General features: G+C 31.8%; 6 protein-coding genes across 7 annotated transcripts; 4 read left to right on the forward strand and 2 right to left on the reverse strand.

Annotated features, from left to right (window-relative positions):
• Positions 1-2313: 2313 nt before the first annotated feature.
• LOC144468782 (uncharacterized) lies at positions 2314-7447 on the reverse strand. Its single transcript, XM_078178488.1, has 8 exons — positions 7374-7447; positions 7026-7068; positions 6675-6805; positions 3292-6597; positions 3059-3222; positions 2771-2975; positions 2568-2699; positions 2314-2498 (listed from the first exon to the last, which is right to left on the reverse strand). Coding segments are annotated over exons 1-8 (4116 nt in total). The 5' UTR covers positions 7376-7447; the 3' UTR covers positions 2314-2365.
• A 421-nt stretch (positions 7448-7868) lies between these two features.
• Herp (Homocysteine-induced endoplasmic reticulum protein) lies at positions 7869-11047 on the forward strand. The gene is made up of 4 exons (XM_078177889.1): positions 7869-8398; positions 8736-9118; positions 9196-9531; positions 9615-11047. The coding sequence occupies exons 1-4, from the start codon at positions 8264-8266 to the stop codon at positions 9898-9900; spliced, it is 1140 nt and encodes a 379-aa protein (XP_078034015.1). The 5' UTR covers positions 7869-8263; the 3' UTR covers positions 9901-11047.
• A 67-nt stretch (positions 11048-11114) lies between these two features.
• On the forward strand, positions 11115-14602 carry Coq8 (ubiquinone biosynthesis protein COQ8, mitochondrial). Of its 2 annotated transcripts, none has more exons than XM_078177886.1 (12): positions 11115-11199; positions 11619-11824; positions 11972-12499; positions 12578-12797; positions 12868-12992; positions 13058-13142; positions 13222-13337; positions 13415-13577; positions 13634-13836; positions 13898-14050; positions 14132-14232; positions 14307-14602. In XM_078177886.1, the coding sequence occupies exons 2-12, from the start codon at positions 11633-11635 to the stop codon at positions 14479-14481; spliced, it is 2061 nt and encodes a 686-aa protein (XP_078034012.1). In that variant the 5' UTR covers positions 11115-11199; positions 11619-11632; the 3' UTR covers positions 14482-14602. The 2 variants fall into 2 exon arrangements, with proteins under 2 accessions (XP_078034012.1, XP_078034013.1); XM_078177887.1 differs by lacking the exon at positions 11115-11199 and adding an exon at positions 11470-11481.
• A 316-nt stretch (positions 14603-14918) lies between these two features.
• Positions 14919-15898, forward strand: LOC144468431 (gamma-glutamylcyclotransferase). The gene is made up of 4 exons (XM_078177890.1): positions 14919-15055; positions 15119-15417; positions 15484-15588; positions 15758-15898. Exons 1-4 carry the CDS (start codon positions 14951-14953, stop codon positions 15777-15779), a joined length of 531 nt encoding a protein of 176 aa, XP_078034016.1. The 5' UTR covers positions 14919-14950; the 3' UTR covers positions 15780-15898.
• Positions 15377-19216, reverse strand: Leurs-m (Leucyl-tRNA synthetase, mitochondrial). Its single transcript, XM_078177885.1, has 8 exons — positions 18996-19216; positions 18525-18732; positions 18071-18464; positions 17109-17992; positions 16689-17045; positions 16361-16601; positions 16049-16286; positions 15377-15915 (listed from the first exon to the last, which is right to left on the reverse strand). The coding sequence occupies exons 1-8, from the start codon at positions 19104-19106 to the stop codon at positions 15697-15699; spliced, it is 2652 nt and encodes an 883-aa protein (XP_078034011.1). The 5' UTR covers positions 19107-19216; the 3' UTR covers positions 15377-15696.
• A 177-nt stretch (positions 19217-19393) lies between these two features.
• On the forward strand, positions 19394-20766 carry Rpl13 (ribosomal protein L13). Its single transcript, XM_078179022.1, has 4 exons — positions 19394-19432; positions 19873-20022; positions 20119-20368; positions 20441-20766. Exons 2-4 carry the CDS (start codon positions 19880-19882, stop codon positions 20705-20707), a joined length of 660 nt encoding a protein of 219 aa, XP_078035148.1. The 5' UTR covers positions 19394-19432; positions 19873-19879; the 3' UTR covers positions 20708-20766.
• The last annotated feature ends 344 nt before the right edge of the window (positions 20767-21110 follow it).

Here is a 21110-nt window from a genome sequence, read left to right on the forward strand (position 1 = left end):
CGCAAAATAACAAATGTTTAGGAGATCCGAACTAGCGCTACATTTCCTGCAGAACGAATGCGTTCAGTAACGATACTTCAGATCTTATTAGTAGACTGCAGATTCTTATGCAAAATCCCACTTAAAAGATTATTTTATAGAACTATCATCTTCAAATTTTACTTTAAATGTACACAAATCTGCAATCTACTAATTACAATGAATTGTACATTTTTCAGCACTTTCGTCTTATCCTTTGAGTCCTTCGAGTTTGAAGATATAGTTGAAGATTTCTTGAAGTTCGAAGATAAAGTTGGATATTTAGGGTTAAAGATGTTTAGTATTCAGGATTTTGGTTGTAGTTTGTGTGAACTGCTGTAGGATCTGGTCTTATGAAGTCTGACGAAAGGAGTAGGGGATGCGACAACCTGGAAATATGCAACGCTTAATTAAATATATTTGTTCAAACTGACTGAGATGTTGAAAGGCTTGGTATTTCATGCAACAAAAAAATACACTTTATTTCCCACTCTTTGTTACTCTGCATAAATGTTTCACAAGCGGTCTCTGGATGTGGTTGGTCTCTGTTCGTCTGCACAAGGGCGTTCTGGAAGAAAGAGAAAGGGTGAGAGAGGTAGAGAGAGAGATAGAAAGATTACGAAGGCCTTCAGAATCTTCATGAAACGCTTTTTGATACTGGAAATCGGTGTCTCGCCGTTACGAAATCACGTAAAACCGGGCCTTTACGCCTACGCAGGCATGGCTGGCGTAGCTACGGTGAAAGAAAGTTAAACTTCTTTAACGAGCTGTATATTTACTACGTGTCCGGCGAAAAGTGGGACTGGGACGGTACAAACTGATAATACCTGTCTTATTTTACGGTGATTTATTGTTTGAAGGAGATGTTCGAACGAAAAAGTGAGTTAATTGAGTTGGGTCGGAAGAACTTCCGCTACAGGCGCCATGTAGTCTGGAAACCTAAACTAAAATGAGAGGAAGAGTAGATTATTAATTTCGCGAATTAATCTAAATCGTACAAAATTTTCATGGACGAAACGTAAAGTGACCTTAAAAATTAATTTCTTTTTATCACCAATTATCTGTTGTTATTACTGAAGTTCACATTGCGATAATATCTTAATAGTGGTAAGTAAACGGTATTGCATGTACTCTCATGATGCATTTTTTTCTCTCTCCGTGCTCCAGCAATCTCCAGTTTCTTCGTGTTTACCGGAAGTTTCGTAGATTCCAGTCCCCCGCGTATAATCGCTGTTCTTGCGCAATGATTTACGCAGCGATGTGATTTCGAAAATATAAAGATATGACGACACTTAAGGAAAAAGGCAGGACAATTATCGGGCGTAAAGATACTTTTTTTTACGGAAGCAGAAATCGAAGATGAAGAATGCTTCTTCCAGATGCCATTGAACCAGGCGGCTCGCTTCGACTGGAACAAAAGTAATTTTTGCAGGACAAGAAAGGCCAAGGAGAAGCGGCTCCCCGTGGTCCCCGTGACAGCTTGATCGAGGGGTTCATTGTATACAAATTTCCCAGGAATTTAGTCCGTAAATTCGCGGTTTATGTAATGACTTGAACAACAGTCAAAGATGATGTCTGCATCAATCCAACGCCTCAGTAGTCCTTCTTAAAATCCTCCGGATGACTCGGTCTGCTTCTTTAAGGATTAAAATAGTTTAGATCGAAAGAAAAGGTTTATACATATGATTTACAACTTTGTTCATACCTGTACAATTGTTTCAAGAATATTATTTTTCAACTTGGATGCAGAATTATATTACATAATATTTTATATATAATAAAATGAATGTGTTGGAAGAGGATAATGGAATAATTACCAAGGATCTCAAAGAACAAAGCAGAAACTGATATGATTCTGCGAATGAAAGTGGTTGTTCACACGATACCATCGAAGGACCACAAATGCTTGCACAAAAAGCTGCTTCGACTGAACCGGCTACGAGTCAGCTAGTTGATCGACCTTTACTCGTAACTTCAAGTCAGTAGTTCGACTCTACGAGCGGATATTTAAAGGATAGGATACTGTTGTGATTCCTAAAATAATCTGCAAGGAAACATCCCTATTTGTAAAACAATTTACCCTTGTATTTCTTTCTGATCACGTCCAAATTTGAAGAATTTTAAAGATAGTGTATAGAAACCCTACTTAAGTAATGAAAATTAATACATAATCTCCTGACTATTATATTAAATCTACAAGTAGCTTGTTCGAAAATTATGAAATATTTTATTATGCAGTCCAACTGCAGTAACATAATAATATTAAAATATAATTAAATTAATGCGTTTCTCAAGTACGAATGTTTACAGTTCGATTATTGCATTTTCAATTATTGCAGCGGGCTCATTAGTATGATACTTTAGCTGGAGCATCACACACCTCCATCAAATATATGTAATCTCGCACATCATTAATGAACCTCCTCAAAAAATTATGATCCTTTTTTATATTCTTCAGTAACTTTTTAATCACTTCGTCCCTGTAAAATAATGAGATCACAACATATAAATTTTCAATACGGTTTAAAAAGCAAAATTTATTAACAGACCTCACAGAGCCTGATGAGCCTACTAAAAATTGTACGTCGATATCCTCAGATTCGATTTTTTCAAATGGTTTAATGATCACTGTTACCCTCAATATAATATCCATCTTTTTAGTCAGGGAAACAAAAGATACGCTGGAACAGAGGAAAAGATAGATGTTCCATCCAGTTTAGAACATGTCAATAAATTTTGTTTAATTAATTACCTATCGCGTGTGATGTCCATTAAATTTCTATCTCTCAATCTCTTCAGTTCGAACATAAATTCCATGGCTAGTTTTACTTCCTTTGATACATGATCCAACATTGGTAGAATATCATTAAAACTTTTATACAAATTAATTAATTTTCTGACATCTATTTTTTCTAAAATTAGCTTGTGAACTATACTTATTAAATCGTCCGCATCATCTAATAGAAATTGTTATTAATAAGATATTATTACTTGTCCTTTAAGAAATGTTCATCACGATATCGTCATACTATGTGCTCACCTGGCAGGCAAGATTTCATCTTAATATCTTTAATAAATTGATTACCTAAGACATCATAATTATCACACAAATATATTACTACTAATAGCGAACAAGACATAAATCCTGCTATGAACATTTTCTTCTCAATATTTTCATGATATATTTTCCAAATAATAGTATCACTGCAAAAAGAAATACAAAAATTGTTACATTTTTTTATAAAATTATTTCAATATTTTTAATAAATATACCTTTCAGCACAAGCATGCAGTTCCTTCAATAATGAAGAAAATGGATCTAGTGCAATTGTAACATCTTTATCTACAAGAGAACCATGTGGATCAATTTCTTCCAACTCTATTTCCATTGCATTTTTATGTAATTTATGTTCATCATTCTGAAGATGATTTTCTTCAGAATAAGCATCACAAGGATCTTTATTCAAGACAGATTGTTCCATAGTTTCATTCTCTATATTAAAATTATTGTGCATATTTTTATTTCGAGGAGGACTGATAACATTAATTGAGGAAACTTTCTGGCTCTTATTTATTGTTGATGAAGAACATTGTAAATCTTTAACTATTGTGCTAGGACTGTTATCGCATGACGTCTCTAGACTACTTTGTTTTCCAGATTCATTTACAGCTTCTTGCAGATCCAGTTTCTGAGTTTTTCCGCATTCAGTTATTTCAGGTAAATCCTCAATAATTTTTTTCTCTGTTTCAGTCTTCTGACTGTAATTAGTATTCACAGATATATGTTCAGCAGAGTTATCTAAGCAAAGAAACGACGGTGGGTTAATTGACTCCAATTGTTCTAAAGTTCTATTAAAGAATGAGCTATAATTTTCGAATGAAGATTGAGCCTGGAAACTATCCATATTTTCTACATCGTTAGCTGTTCCCAAATTCTTACTATGTTCATTGATAATATTTGAAGAAGAATGATCGGTGCATAATGGATTTATAGTGTACGTTCTTCGAGGATGTGTTAAAATATCTCGTGAGTGTTCATGTGACAAGAATGTTCCTTGACTTATATCTGGCATTGCAGTGTGTAGGAAATCATTTGATGCAGTATTAGGTGTAGCACAAGCCATCCCTGTGTTATTTTTATTAAAAGCTGAAGCACAATTTTCTTGCATCAACGAATCATGCATGGTTGTGTGAGTTTCAATATTTACTAGACTTGGAAGTTCACTTGAAGTAGGTTCCTTGATAATTTTATCTTCCGAATTTTCTGATTTATTTATTGTGCAATTCTTTTCTCTTGAGGATTCACTTGAATTTGATAAAGAAGGGACTACTAAACTAGTGATATCTTTTAAGATATTATCAGATATAGTAATTTGATTTAAGGAATCTCTAGAAGAAGTTCTGTTGTCAATCCCTTCAGACAGTGCCCTTTGCCTGACCTCTGATATATTCATAACAGCATCTGTTTTTTGAGGAATACTATGTAAAGATGGTACAGCTTCAGTAATCTTCATGGAAATTTTTGGAATGAAAACAATTTCTTTAGACTCCTGAATATTTGTGTTATTCTTACAATATTCCACACTTTCTCCAGACATATTCATTTCATTTAGAAAAGGCACCTCAGTACGGACTTCCATTAAATTATTACCAACTATTTTGTTTTTCTCTGATTCCATATTTGAATCACTTGAATGTATTTGAAGCATATCTACTGTTGCATCATGGCAAATAGTAGTCGTTTTATCATTGTTATATCTTAATTCCTGCAAATCATATGTAACTTTGGCATACGCCGCGAGTGATGTGTCTTTTTCCAAACTGCGTAGTCTACTGGGCACTGCAGTTGTCATCTCCATAGAAATATCATTATAATTTTTATTGGACTCCATGCATGGTACTTTTTTCAAATTGTGTGATTCGATAGGTATTTCAATAGACATATCCATTGAAACATCCTTGAAATTTTTAATATGCTCCACAGATAGTGCCCCTTCCTGAAAACTACATAATTTAGTTGCTACGGCCGTCGTCATCTCCATTGAAACATCTTTGAAATTTTTGGTGGGCTCCGCGCATGTTTCATTTTGCAAACTGTATGGTCTAGTTGGTACTGCAGCAGTCATTTCCATTGACAAATCCTTGAAATTTTCAATATGCTCCGCAGGCAGTGCATCTTCTTGAGAACTGCATAATTTAGTAGATACGGCCGTCGTCATCTCCATTGAAGTATCCTTGAAATTTTTGGTGGGCTCTGCGCATAATGTTTCCTTTTGCAAACTACATGGTCTAGTTGGTACTGCAGCAGTCATCTCCATTGAAACATCCTTGAAGTTTTTGGTGGGCTCCCCCCATAATGTTTCCTTTTGCAAACTATATGGTCTAGTTGGCACTCCAGTTGTCATCTCCATTGAAACATCGTTGTGATTTTTACTGGATATCGTGTATGGTTCTTCTCCTTGCAAATTGTATGGTACAGTTGGTACTGCACCAGTCATTTCCATTGAAACATCCTCGGTGTTTTTGGCAGACTCCGCGCATGTTTCCTTTTGCAAACTACATGGTCTAGTTGGTACTGCAGCAGTCATCTCCATTGAAACATCCTTGAAGTTTTTGGTGGGCTCCCCCCATAATGTTTCCTTTTGCAAACTATATGGTCTAGTTGGCACTGCAGTTGTCATCTCCATTGAAATATCATTATGATTTTTACTGAATATCACGTATGGTTCTTCTCCTTGCAAATTGTATGATACAGTTGGTACTTCACCAGTAATTTCCATTGAAACATCCTTAAAATTTTTGGTGGGCTCTGCATATGATGTGTCTTTTTGCAAACTACATAGTGTAGTTGGTATTGCAGACGTCATCTCCATCGAAACATCACTGCAATTTTTATTGGGCTCTGCATATGATCCTTCTTCTTGCAAAATGTCTGATGTAGTAGGTACTGCAACAATCTGTTTTATTGAAACATCTCTGAGGTCTTTAATAGGACCCACATTTGATGTTTCTCTTTGCAAATTACACAATCCAGTAGTTAATTCAACAGTCATCTCCCTTGAGATATTATTGAAATTTTGCATATTCTGTTGATATATAATGCTATCTTGCGAACTATAAGGTTTTGTAGATACTACTGTACTAATTTCCATTGTATCATTATTAGTATTTCCAGGATGAACTGCATGTTCATTTGTTTTTGCTATTGTATCACAATTAATTATTGGAGATGCATCTAGCAATATTCCTTTTTTAGTTACTTGTTTGTATGTAGTTTCTATTTCTCTTGATATACCTCTACAAATTTCTTCATGATCTATTGCAATCAGACTTTCTTGAACTATTTTGTCACGAGTAAAACATATATTAGTCTCCGTAATGACAAGTTTATCAACAGTTTGAGAATTACTATACCTTACATCATTATAATGATCTGTTCTAATTTCTACATTTGTTTTATACACATTTTCAACATCACATACTTTGTTGGGAATATATGGTACATTAAGATGACTTATATCATGTTCTTCGTACGTATTATCCCACACAGTGCCTTGCTCCAAGGAATTACAGAATTCTCTGCACAATGAATAACAGAATTAACACTTCCAGAAAATTTCAAGAAATAAAATTTGCAATCAAAAGATGAAACTCACTTCACATGTTTTGTTTCTGCAAAGCTGACACGCCGTTTAAGCTTTGTTGTAGTTACTGGACTACTTTCAGTAGATAAACTAGTGACATTTAAATTCTGTAATGGCTGTCGTGGTTTAGAAGGCTTAAGAATCTATATACAATATGAAAATAATGATAAAAACTGTAATTGTCAATAAATAAAAAAAGTCTGGTGTTACAATTGATCATATAAAATTAAGTAATTTATCTTGAATCGGTTAACACAAAATACAATCATGCAATGTACATAAAGCAAAACTAATAGTAACCAAATTTGTGATCATTAGCATTATGCATGTAAGTACATAAGCTTATAATATTAGTTTACTTACAGAAGATCGCCTTGAACTACTTCTAGTCCTTCTGATGGGAGCCCTAAAAATGTAAAGAATCATATTTATTTTTCAAACTCCAGTGTATAAGGATATCTCTTAATACTATTAACATTCATAATTAATATTTCGTATAGTAGCACACTGTAACTAAATTTATTCATAACTAAATTTTAATCTATAAACAAAATTAATATGTTATTGTGGCATATTGAGATTCAAAGTTTATGTAGTTCCATTCCAGACGTTTGAATACTTTTTTATATTTATCATATCCAGCTATAATGGCAAACATATAACACATATGCTCAGGTAAAATTATAATGAAACAAAAGATGATGTACTTACATTTCATTACATATATCTAATGAATTCAATTTAAATTCAAACTGAATTTATAAAACCGTTGCCATTGTCAACAACTTCTACCAACCACGCTACTATTCGCGCCAAACCATAACTAAACTGAAGCTGCTGCCTCATCGACTTTAGAATATTCTAAGGTCTATACTTAAACGCCATCTACAGCTATCCTCATACATAGGTTTTAAAAATATTTCATGAATCTTAATACGTATACATACATATTAATACGAAACTCTTGTTCGAATGTTTCATGTTCCTTCCTCTAAATTAAATGTCATTTGAAAAGCACTTGTAGCATTTCTTTAGGAGTTTTTACAGCAACAATTAATGTTCCCGCTAAACATCGCCCATATAATACTTAAACTACTTACAAGCGCGTGCGCACTGAAAATCAGTTAATAAAAAAATACTAGACATTCCTTTCTATAAAAATGCTCCGTTTAAGGTTGCCAATATGGTAGCGGCTTAAATAGATCGAACAGAAGAAACTATACATGAAAATGGGGTTTTATCGTACCATAAATAAATCGTAATCTACAACCAATGATAAGTCGCCAAATATGTGATTTCATTTAGTGACGCTTATAAAAATATATCGGGGATTAAATACTCGTTTGTGTTTTCACGTAGATGTTCTGTATTATTGTCGAACCAGTCTCCACTTGAAGTTTAAATAAATAAATATATACATGGTGTTGGTGCAGATCAGCAGACAGATCTATCAAATAAAAAGACTCATCGTATAAATCTTCTAAACCACAGTACATAATATCAATTGGCCTCGGTATCATCGTTAATTAATACTGTCCAAGTAATTGACAGTGTACGTCCAGCTGACCGCAAGAAAACGTAATAGTTGAAGTTCTACAATAATGGAAGGCACCGCAGTAAAACTAATAATAAAAACACCGAATCAGCAAATTAAAGATCAAATTGTTAATTGTGATATCGAATGGACCATCGGGCGATTAAAAGAATATCTGTCCGAAGTTTATCCTTGCAAGCCAGTGAGTTTCATTGCTTGAATTAATGAATTTGATCGTGTGAAATTTTGTGAAAGTCCATCTAGTTATCGGTGAAAGCAAAATGTATGTTTGCTGTCATAGATCGACGAATACGTTATTATCCTACAACTTTTCCGTTTCTAACATTTTCCAATGGAAACATTTTTAACATCATATCATTTTATCAGATAACGATGTAGTTTTATTTGTAAGTCTTTTAAGACTTTATTATATCAATAATAAAGTCTGCTCCATAATTTTATTTATTCATAACACACATGCCTTTATATACTATTAATTGTATATTATTTGGACAATGATAAATAATTGTCATTTACAGGAAAAAGCAAGCCAAAAACTAATATATTCTGGCCAATTGTTAAATGACTCCACATGCTTGAAAGATGTTCTGAGGCAATGTGATGGACAAGAAGATCAAGCTTACACTATTCATTTAGTTTGCGCTTCTCAAAAAATAATACCAGAACAGAATAAAGAGAGCACAAGTAGTATAGCCTCTTCTACAAGAAATGTAGTGGAATTTGCAAGATTAAATAATGCAAATAGTGTACAAAATCTGGCTCAAAATATTAATAATTTCACTATACAACACAGTCCTACACAATTGTATACTACACAGCAATATTTTGATCCAAGGAATAGTCAACAAATGACTTGGATGCAACAGGCATATACACATTATTTTACCCAGTACATGCAATTGTAAGCAAACTTTTGCTCATGTTGCCCTTTTAAATGTTAACAGTACATAATAATAAAATATTATTTTGTTTTTATAGAATGGCAGCACAAGGAATCCCACTACAGACTAGTATTCCATATGTACAACAAATGAATGTCAATACCAATGATAGTGTTCAAAATTCATATGGAAATAATACGAATAATAACAACAATAATAACAATGTAGGTGATGAACAACAACAACCTGCAGCCCAAGATGTTGACATTATTGGAGGAAACAATGGTGCTGAAGAGGATGGTGCATTTAACATAGATTGGCTAGATTTCTCTTATACTCTGTCCAGAATAATTGTTCTCTTCAGTCTTTTATATTTTTACTCGTCTCCACTAAGATTCCTTATTGTCATATTTCTTGGTTTTACAATGTACCTGTAAGTTTATGTATATTCCATATTCACAATTCATACGAATATGTACAACTTTAAAAGAAATTAATGGATCCAATGATTTGCAGATACCAAGGTGGTTTCTTCCGAGTGCAGCCCATTCTTTTGCCAGAGAATAATAATGGTCGAGTAGACAGAATAGATAACAATAACCAAGTGTTGCAAAACGAAGCTGCTGCACCTCAGCCTGTAGCACAACAACCAAATGGTCCAGTACCAACAGTACAAACAGAAGCTATGACAAACGCGAATGAAGAACATGAAGAAGAGAGACCAGGATTCCTAGCTTTTACTTGGACTTTTTTCCGTACATTTTTCGCATCTATAATTCCAGATCAACCGAATGTTATATAATATGTCGAGAGCTTACAGCTTGTTGCACTCTTTTCTCTTGTAAAGTTAATTTTCTTGTTAAAAAAATTTTCAGAACATGACACTGATCCCATACCGATGGTCTCGCCAGCATAATATTAACACTTTACCTACCAGACGTTTATTAATAGTGTTTTCAATGAATGTGCTATATCAAAAAGCAACATAGAAGTTTCTCTTTAAAAACTAATCCCGAAAGATGTAATAAAATTACATTATTATAAGGGATTTATTGTTTTATGTTACAAATTGTTATTGTTAATCAAAAAACCGTAAATCGTAGATTCCTGAAAGCTATTACATAATCACTGGTGGGTAATGCGTTAAAAAAGAAATTAACACTGTTAGGAATTCTATAAGTAACTTTTGTAGAACACCATTTTAAGAAAGTTTTGCGGAATTTTCAAGCATAAGGCTCTTGTATACAATAATACATATAGTAATAATAAGTATACATATTATATATATGCTTCAAGCAAACAGCATTTTTATATAGATATTTTCATTGATATATGTGAATCTGTAAGTGCAACATCGATTCTCTGAGACTACCCACAAGGTTTATGCATCAAATGATCAAACAATCAATGATTATTCTGCAGCAGGTAACTTTAGCTTCGATTCAATGAAAGATTTTTGACGATCGCATCAAAGTGTTTGGAATTTGTTAAATAATAAATTTTATGCTTTTGTAGTTATATAAAGATACAACGACAAAAAGAAAATGTATTGTGTATATAAATAAATTATTGTAGAGCTTGTAAGGTACTGATATAAAGATCAAAAAAGATGATAGTCAAATTTGAAGCTTGCCAAGTTTTGTTTATAGATTGTTACAGCAATAAGTATGTTATGCAATGATTATTTCTGTGATTTTTAACATGGGTGAATTTCCGGATGCACCTTGTACAATGTATTAAATCTTTGAGCCCCGCTCGATACATATATGTATATGTACATACATACTTACATATTTACATATGTATACGTATATTACAATTATAAATAATAAGTTATATATATAATATATTAATTAAAGGTATACTTAAATTGTAGAATTTCTGTAATTTCTTAAATAGTGGTAAAACCATTATTAATAAATCGTACGTATAAAGCGATGAAAAATAAACGATTTGAAAAAAATCATTTAACCTTAATCATTTTTTGATGCTTTGAACATTCTTTAAAATTAAAGCTGTTTCAATAGAAACCACATAAGAGAGATATGTACATAAAGTTATGAAATCTTGGTCGATTATATTATACGATCGTAATAGACAGGTTGGTCGAAATATACGTATTTAGAAAATGCATTAGTAATTTATAATTTTTTAACGAGATACATGATAGGTATCGTTACATGAATTTGTCATTTCATAAAAAATACATTAGATTGAAATGTAAAACTATTAAAAGACCTGTAAATGTCACTCCACTTGATTATAACCTTATTTGTGATTTTCAAGGTTTGCATTTATTTTAGATTTCATACATATGTATGTATGTATCATCATCCATACTTAGATATGTAAAAACTTTTCAAACTTGTAACGCTCCTTATCAGTAAATTAATTCAACTTACTAGAATTAATAAACTAAAATAATAAGAATTAGAAAATAATATCAAGAAAATAGTAATGGTAGTGTTTTATGAATATCTTCAATGTTGTCATAACTAATTTTATACGTATACTTTATAGGTAAAGTCACAGAGATGTCTCAACCTTGGATATCTGATCTCATTGGTGTCTTGAAAGGAGCTAGGGCAGTAACTAATGCCATTATAAAACATCAAGAAGATGCTGTTAAACATACAATACAAACATCGAGTTTGAAAACTGCTGCAGAAAAATGTACAACTGAGTGTATAAAAAGATTTAAAAACATAGAACCAAGTAAGGTTCCTGTAAGTTTCTGCTACATATTTTAATTTGAAAATGTAAAATGAATCTCAAAAGGAATTATTACATTATTCCTTAGCAATTAATAATTGTGAAGTGTTAACTTTTTAAGTATAAAATGAACTTTCTGTTTATTGTACTTGTTTATACAGGGACAAGTAGCAGGAGAACTTAAAGAAGTGGCTGAACGATTAAATGTTGTTGAAAAAGGTTTAATGGAATTTGTGAAAACAAAATCTAACAAGATGGTCGGTGCATCTTCTGATCCCTATGATTCTACACCACCCCAAAACATGAAACTATATGCTTACAACCTTGCGAAAGATCCTAAAGAAGTACCAATGGAACCTGACATAATAAATGAGAAGCAAAATGTTACAACTGCAACGACAGCTAATATACAAGAGAAACATGATAGACCTACAATAAGAAAATATACAACAGTAAAAGAAAAAATCGAAACGATGACTAAGATAGAAAACAAGATACCCATGATTGAGCTTTCAGATAAAGATAAGGAAATTTTAAGAAGATTGGAATTGGAACATGAACAGAATAAAATATACGATACTCCAAAAGAAAGTATTGTAGAAGAAATTGGTTCTGAAATAAAACAAGAAACTCTGAAGGTAGTTCCAGAGAAACCACAAGTTAGACCATCTGTAAAACCAAAACAAACTGTAGGTTCCTCTCTTATCTAATATTTATATTGCATACATAATATTTATGGTATTAATAAATTAGTTTTTATGTTATAGCTTTCACCTAATGCAAGAGCTCAGAAGGTTCCATCTACTAGATTCCAGAGAATGATGAGCTTTGGTACATTAGGAATTGGTCTTGGTGTTGGTACAGTTGCAGAATATACACGTAGAACACTTGGGTTAAAAACACAAAGTCTTGGTGAGACATTTGATAATATGTTTCTTACAAAGGCAAATGCTGAAAGGATAGTTTCAACTTTGTGTAAAGTAAGAGGTAAATATTGGCAGTACAATTACTGCATTTTATGGGGATGAACGAGTTTACATTTTGTATGGGTCAACAGGTGCAGCATTAAAGATAGGACAAATTTTAAGTATTCAAGATGAAACCATTATAAGTCCCGAATTACAGAAGATTTTTGAAAGAGTTAGACAGAGTGCTGACTTTATGCCAGCATGGCAAGTTGAGGTATTTCATTTGTTTCAATTACGCTATTTAACACCAAATTTAATATATGAATTTTCTGCTTTCAGAAAGTATTAGCTGGTGAACTTGGGCATGATTGGAGGAATAAATTAGCTACCTTTGAAGAAAAACCATTTGCTGCAGCATCTATTGGTACAATACTTTTGTTAATTGATAAATGATTTAAAGAAATGCTTCAAGAACAGTTGTTAATGATACATGATGATTTCAGGTCAGGTTCATCATGGTACTTTATTCAATGGTCAAGATGTAGCAATTAAAATTCAATACCCTGGTGTAGCTATGGGGATCCAAAGCGATGTTGAAAACTTAGTTAGCCTAATGAAGGTAGTGTAGATAATATTTTACTTTCGTTCTTTCATTTATCACCATAGTGATGATAAGAGGAAAGAATTTTGTTGTAGGTTTGGAATATTTTTCCAAAAGGCATGTTCATAGACAATTTAGTAGAAGTTGCGAATCGAGAACTTGCATGGGAAGTAGATTATATACGCGAAGCAGAATGTACAAGAAGATATAAGGAGCTCGTGAAATCTTACAAGGATTATTGTGTTCCAGGAGTAATAGGTATAAATTGCAATGATTTTGTCAGGCGCGAAATAATTGCCCATTTTCCTATTCAGATGAATTATCAACAAGTCAAGTTTTTACAACGGAGATGGTAGAAGGTATTCCAGTAGATAAATGTATCAGTTTGGATATGGAAACGAGAGAACATATTTGTAGATTGATAATGAGTTTATGCCTCAAAGAATTATTTGTCTTCCGATATATGCAAACAGATCCAAACTGGTCGAATTTCTTTTACAATACTGATACTAGACAGGTATGCAATACGATATCCTGAAAATATTTATACAAATAACTATTTTTTATGTAATTTTCAGTTAGTTTTACTAGATTTTGGAGCCTGTAGAGAGTATGAGAAATTATTTATGGACAAATATATTAGAGTAATTTATGCTGCTAGTGAAGGTGATCGTAATACAATTCTAAATTTATCTAGAGAAATGGGATTTCTTACTGGATATGAATCTAAAGTAAACATTTTTTGATATCACCAATTCTGTACACAGTGAAACTCAACAGCTCAAATAAATTTTTATTGTAACTGATTTTAGATTATGGAAGAAGCTCATGTGGATGCAGTAATGGTTTTGGGACAAGTGTTTGATAAGAAACATAAATATTACGATTTTGGGGGACAAGATGTGACTAATCGGTAAAAAAATAACTAATCTTAATTGTTTCTGTTTGATATAAAGTACTTAAAATAAGCATATTAATTTATTGCAGAATCCAATCTTTGGTTCCAACCATTTTGGATAACAGACTTTGTCCTCCTCCAGAAGAAATATATAGCTTGCATAGAAAATTATCAGGAATTTTCTTATTGTGCGCCAAGTTACAAGTTAAAATAAATTGCCGCGATATGTTTCGTGAAGTGTATGATAATTACAAATTTGATTAAGCTAATTAAAGTGTAAATAAGCATTCTACATTATAAATTAATTAAATATCTACGTTTGAATATAGAACTAAAATTGAGCTTTGCACTTAATATTTTCTGTTACAACCTTGCTAGTAATATAACCTTTCTAAACTTTGATGTTTTCGTATTGTATATTTTTATACTATCTTATACAATAAAATTGTTTAAAAATATACACAATGTTCACTTGATCAATGCATACAGCAATCGCTCTCTTTTGACGTTAAATTTATCGTAACTGAGAAATTCATTATGTATTAAAATTTTCATATGGGTATCAATATATTCAAAATAGCAGCCATCTTTGGTTATATACACTTATCTACCTTCAGTTTACATTGTACATTATGATGTACTGATAAGCAAAGAAATCTTAACCTCTTTATCAGCATATATAAATTATTATATTATTTCTGATGAGTTCTGATCGTTAAAATCAACCGACAAAATGGCCAACAAATTTTTATATTTTGCATATGGAAGTAATATGTTAACAAAAAGAATACACATTAATAATCCGACAGCAGAACGCAAAAACATTGGCCTTCTAAAGGTATCCGAAATATAAGAATGTACACAAATTAAGTAATGGTAATTTAATTCTGAATTATATCAGAATTTCAGATTGGACTTCCTAAGATATTCGACTAGATGGGGTGGATGCAGTGCAACAATTGTACCAACAGAAAATTATAATGTGTGGGGTGTAATTTGGGAATTACATGAATGCAACTTGGCTACATTAGATCACCAAGAAGGTGTTGCAAATAAAGTGTATTTTCCTCTAATGGTTGATGTTGAAACACCTGATGGTCAAATCTTAAATTGTAGAGTATACCAGCAATGTGATAATCCAGATGAACATGTAAAACTAAGACTGCTACCAAGTCATAGAAAGCCTTCCCCATTATACATGTATGTTGCCTTTATATATTTGTACAAGTTTTATACAATTAATATGTATACTGTTTGTCATTATAGAAACACAATATTAGAAGGTGCAAAAGAAAATAAGATACCAGCTGAATATATTAAGTTTCTGGAAACTATACCACATAACAATTACTTTGGGAAATGTGACATTCAGTAAGAACAATTTCTTAATAATAGTATTTATAAGAATACAAAGCTCTATCTATATCATTCATTTCGTTATGTACACAGTATATGTACAATACTTACTCTAGAGTAGATTTACTCAGTCACTACAGTCTTCAATTTCTTTTCTAAAATAATATTCATTTTTGCATCGTAGCCTACCCTTGAAAGAAAGTTAGTTTCTGCGATCGTCCTATCTTTCAAATGCGGTTTAACATCTGGATCGTTTGCTACTATATCAAGGGCTTCCTCAGCTGACATTTTATCCAACTGGAATTTGGGTACTTTGATCTTCTTCACGTGTTTAGAATTTACCTAATTGTAAAAATGTGATCAATGATGCATTTATATAGCTGTTCCTATTATGTATGTAGTGTTTGTATCACATAATTATTGTAGCGATGTTCTCGAAATAATTAATATAATAAAAACGTGTAGTTAAACTTACAGACGTTAATAGAACCATTTTGTAATCCATGTCGATTTCTGGCCAAGTTTGCTCCATTACATCTTTATCTAAGTTAACTTCGTCTTTGCTTATAAGATGATGTTTAACCGAGCAAAAGCCTGCCCATAATTCTGAGGCAAAGTGTGGCGCTACTGGTGCAAGCATTATAATTTGGACAGCTAAAGCACGTTCAAATTCACGACTTTTCTGCATGCAATTCAAACATACCTTCCGTAAACTTAAAAAGTAAAAACAAAAAACAATAAATAATTATTTATTGACTATGTCTTAAAAATAATTTGAAATAAGCACCTATTTGTAAGTCCTTGCATTCTTGATATCGCAATACTCAGTTGCTGAGATTCGGTCAAGTTAAATGTTACTGATTTCAAGAAATAATTTCGACTATCAAACATATATGCATCATCAGTTTCAAATTTGGAATTGGTCGGTTTTGTTTGCAGTTCTTCTAAACTGACATTGTTACGATAATCCATAAAGCTTCTTAAACTTTTCCATAAACGATTTTGCCAATTAATTATTCCAGGAATGGCTAGAAACAGTAATATATGTATAATATATTGTGACACACTGAATACAAATGTTTTAGATTAAATTATGTCTTGAACTATTTACTTACTATCATCACTCCAATGTCTACTTGAGGTTGGTGCTACATCAGCTAAAATTAGCAACCTGGTTGTATCAATACCGTATTTATCTAATAATTCAAGAGGATCAACGCCATTGTGCTTTGATTTAGACATTTTTTCCCAAGAAACAATTACAGGTTTATTAGTATCTTTCTCTACCCATTGTTTACCTTGCTTTTCTACTTCATCTGATTTTAAATATTTTAGTGTATCCATCTGTTGGAAAGTTTTACCCATTACCATACCCTGAACAAGTAATTGTTTAAACGGTTCTGGACTTGGTATTAATCGTTCCGAATGTAAGAAATGACTCATAAACCTGGCATAATACAAATGTAATAAAGCTGCAAAAATGATATTCATAATTCAAAACTTCTTTGTATTTGGAGTTACATGAAATTACTTACCATGTTCTTTTCCACCAACATACAGATCAACGGGGAATATAGTTTTGACTTTATCAACGGAAAACATTTCTTTAGTATTTTTTGGATCAATATATCTCAAAAAATACCATGAACTATCGACGAAAGTATCCATTGTATCTGATTCTCTAATTGCTTGTTCTCCACATTTTGGGCAAGAAGTACTTAACCAATCTTTAGCATCCAATAAAGATAACTTTTTATTCGAAAACGAAAATGTTATTTTTGGTAAGATAACAGGAAGTTGGTCATGTGGTACTGGTTGAATGCCACATTTCGAGCAATGAATAATTGGTATTGGTGTACCCCAATATCTTTGCCTGGATATTGGCCAATCTTGGAGTTTTGAACTAATAGGGTCACCACCAATGTTCCATTGTTTAGCTTTAGACAGTACTTCTAATATTTTTTGCTGCTGTTGTTCATAACTTCTTATTGAATGCCGTAGAAACTCGATTCCAACTGCTTCAGAAAATTGATAATCATCCATTGAAGCTGAGGGTATTCCAAGATAAGTATCTCTGTAAGGTTGAAATTTCACTTTATCTGTTACATATACTGGTAACTGTTTCCCATTGAATGGATTTAGTACTTCAACGTCCATGATTTGAATTCCCTCTTGTACTTGTGTACAATATTCAGGACGGTTTAATAAACTTTTCGGAGAGATTGCAATAAATTTTGCATATTCAATGAATTCTGGATTCTCTGTCCAGACATTTAATGTCTTTGGAAAATTTGGAATATTCGACATCAATTGCAATTCAAAACTAATGCCATTACATTCACCAATCCAATTTTGCTGTATTTTTTTTATGTCTCTCCATCCTTTTAATATTGAATCATTTAAGCCCTCTAGTAGTGGTCTAATAAAAAATATGTAATTAATATTATCATATTAATTATTACAGTATATTATAGAAGCTATATATTTATAAACTTACTTAGCAAATGGTGTAGTCTTAATATACCATTGTTTTAATAATTTCTTTTCCACTTTGGCTCCAGATCTCCAAGAACAATTATTTGCATCAACTTGTTCATCTGCTAACACAGTTTGATCAACAGGATCCCAATTAACAAATGCTTCTTTTTGATAAATTAAACCCTTTTCAAATAATTTTAAAAACAAATCCTGTGTCCACCTATAATATTCTGGATCACATGTTGTAATTTCTCTATCCCAATCAAATCCATAATTTAACAATTTCAACTGATTTCGCATTTTAGTTATATTATCATATGTCCATTCAATAGGATCTAATTGTTGTTCATATGCTGCATTCTCAGCAGGTAAACCAAATGCATCCCAACCCATTGGATGAAGAACATTATATCCTAAGACATGTTATAAATTCAGTTTATCAGTTAATTGAACTTTTAATGTAGAAAACTTACCTTTCATCCTATAAAAGCGAGTAATAGCATCACTTATTGTGTATACTCTTACATGACCCATATGCAATAAACCAGAAGGATAAGGAAACATTGATAATACATAAAATCTTTCCTTTGTAGTATTTGTTTCCTCATATTTAAATAAATTAATTTTATCCTTCCAATATGTCTCTATGTCTTTCTTGGTTTCATATGTAGGTTCTACAATCTAGAAAGATTTACTTCTTCTAATTATATCTGTATGTATGTAAACAATGATTGAATAATACTTTGAATAACAAGAACTAACTAACTTGTTAAATATCTAAGTAATCAATTCTAAAAAAACTATTGAATAAAATGCAATGACTCAAGACAAGTTGTTAAATGGGATTGTTATTCTCATTAATAGATTTATTAGGAAGTCATAAATAATATTAAACTACTGCTAATATTAAATATTGTACTTTCTTATAAAAATTAAATTGATACCGTAAATGAATCAATGCCGGTGGATTTACATCGGGCAATGACATGTTTAAAACGTAGGTAATTCTTAAAATATGGTACTAGACTTCGACAATAAACATCTGCAAACATCATTGTTAAGTTTCAGGGTCCAATTATTTATAAAACTTTTGCTTCAGTGAATTCATCTACGTACAACTAAGAATATATTGTAATTGAACCATGGAGGCTGCCATGATGAATTACTACTCTAAACAACGTACGTTCTGTTCACATAATTCTTAATTAACTGTACTATTATAATGAATTTTTATTTTACGATAAATATTTGTATAAACTAACTTAGATATAAAGGGAAGTAATACTTTATTTTATCTCATTTCTTCTAACTGCTCAAAAAAATGCGACTTCCGTTTTGTTGAACTGATTCCTTTTCCGGTCTGCACCGTATAAACAACTTCGTGAGTAAAATTTCGGAATTGAAATCGAATTAAATATTCTACATCATAAATTATTACTTTACGTAACCATAAAAAACCAATATAGTTTGTGTTCCCAGCTGTGATTAAACAATATAATTGTCATTATATAGTGTATTAAGTATTATAAGTTTTTGACATTAATTGAGAGGTTAAGTTCCAGTATGTTTTTTTACCGAAAACAACAAAGTTGATATTTTTAAATGTAAAATAAGATATAGAATGATTATTTTTACGCAAAGCGACATCAAATTTAAAAATATTTTGAAAACAAAAAATCAAGTGATATATTTACACCTAGTAGCAATAACATAACTCCTAACCTATCATAATAATTAATGTATCAAAATTTACATTATTGGACATTTAGATAACATTGAAAGTTTTAAAAATATGTTCTGATATGTTTACGTCTGTTTTAGCTGAATCATGGGTAAGAGAAATAATATGATCCCTAATGGGCACTTCCATAAGGATTGGCAAAGGTTTGTAAAAACTTGGTTCAATCAGCCGGCTAGAAAATATCGTCGTAAACAAAGTCGTGTGAAGAAAGCTCGTTCAGTTGCACCAAGGTAAACAATACTTCTTAATGATTTGAGTGCATAGTATTTATAACTTATTTGTTTATATTTATGTATTTATGTATTATATTATGATTATTTTCGTAGACCCGTAAAGCTTTTGAGGCCTATTGTTCATTGCCCAACATTCCGTTATCACACAAAAGTTAGGGCAGGCAAAGGTTTTACCTTAGCTGAAATTAAAGCAAGTGGTCTGAACAAACGATTTGCTAGGACCATTGGTATCGCAGTGGATCCCAGGAGGAGAAACAAATCAGTAGAGTCTTTACAAACAAATGCTCAAAGATTGAAGGAGTATAAATCCAAATTGATTCTTTTCCCATTAAATGAAAAGAAAGTAAGTATAGCTGTAAATATTTTATGTCTTTGATAAAACAGATTAATATATATATATTATCTGTATCATTAGCCTAAGAAGGGTGATGCAACTGAGGAAGAAATGAAGACAGCAACTCAAGTTAAGGGAGAAATTATGCCAATAAGACATCAAGCACCAGCTAAGGCTAAGGCTCGTACAATTTCTGAAGAAGAGAAGAAGTTCTCTGCATATGTTACTTTGCGTAAAGCTAGAGCTGATGCTAGATTAGTTGGAATTCGTGCAAAACGTGTGAAAGAAGCTGCAGAAAATCCGGACGATGTAACCAAGGTTGCTAAGGATAAGAAGCCCAAGAAGTAATCTTAAATATCGTATATTTGTATAAATATAAAAAATAAATTCTCAATTGAGGAAAGCAATACCATGTTTGTATTTATTTTGCGTACAATTGTTTCATAATTTTGTTATTATTAAAAGTATGCATGTATCACCTTTTAATTATTCCCAATACTTTATATTAATTTAGTTTTTCACGTTCAATCACGTTGTTTGGTAACTAGTTATTTGATATTACTTTCTTGCTCACTTCCACTCTTTGCTAAATCTGTGAAGACAGCACTGCGTAGTGTGGAACATCAACCAATCAGAGAAAGGCACTTTCTGTACCATATCCCAAATTTGCCTCTGGTACAGGCACTGCTATAGAAATTTTTTGTATTTGTAAATTGGTAACAATGGATCATGCTATTCCACGCCATTTTGT

The sequence above is a fragment of the Augochlora pura genome, chromosome 4 (genome assembly GCF_028453695.1).
Source record: "Augochlora pura isolate Apur16 chromosome 4, APUR_v2.2.1, whole genome shotgun sequence".
NCBI classification, from domain to species: domain Eukaryota; kingdom Metazoa; phylum Arthropoda; class Insecta; order Hymenoptera; family Halictidae; genus Augochlora; species Augochlora pura.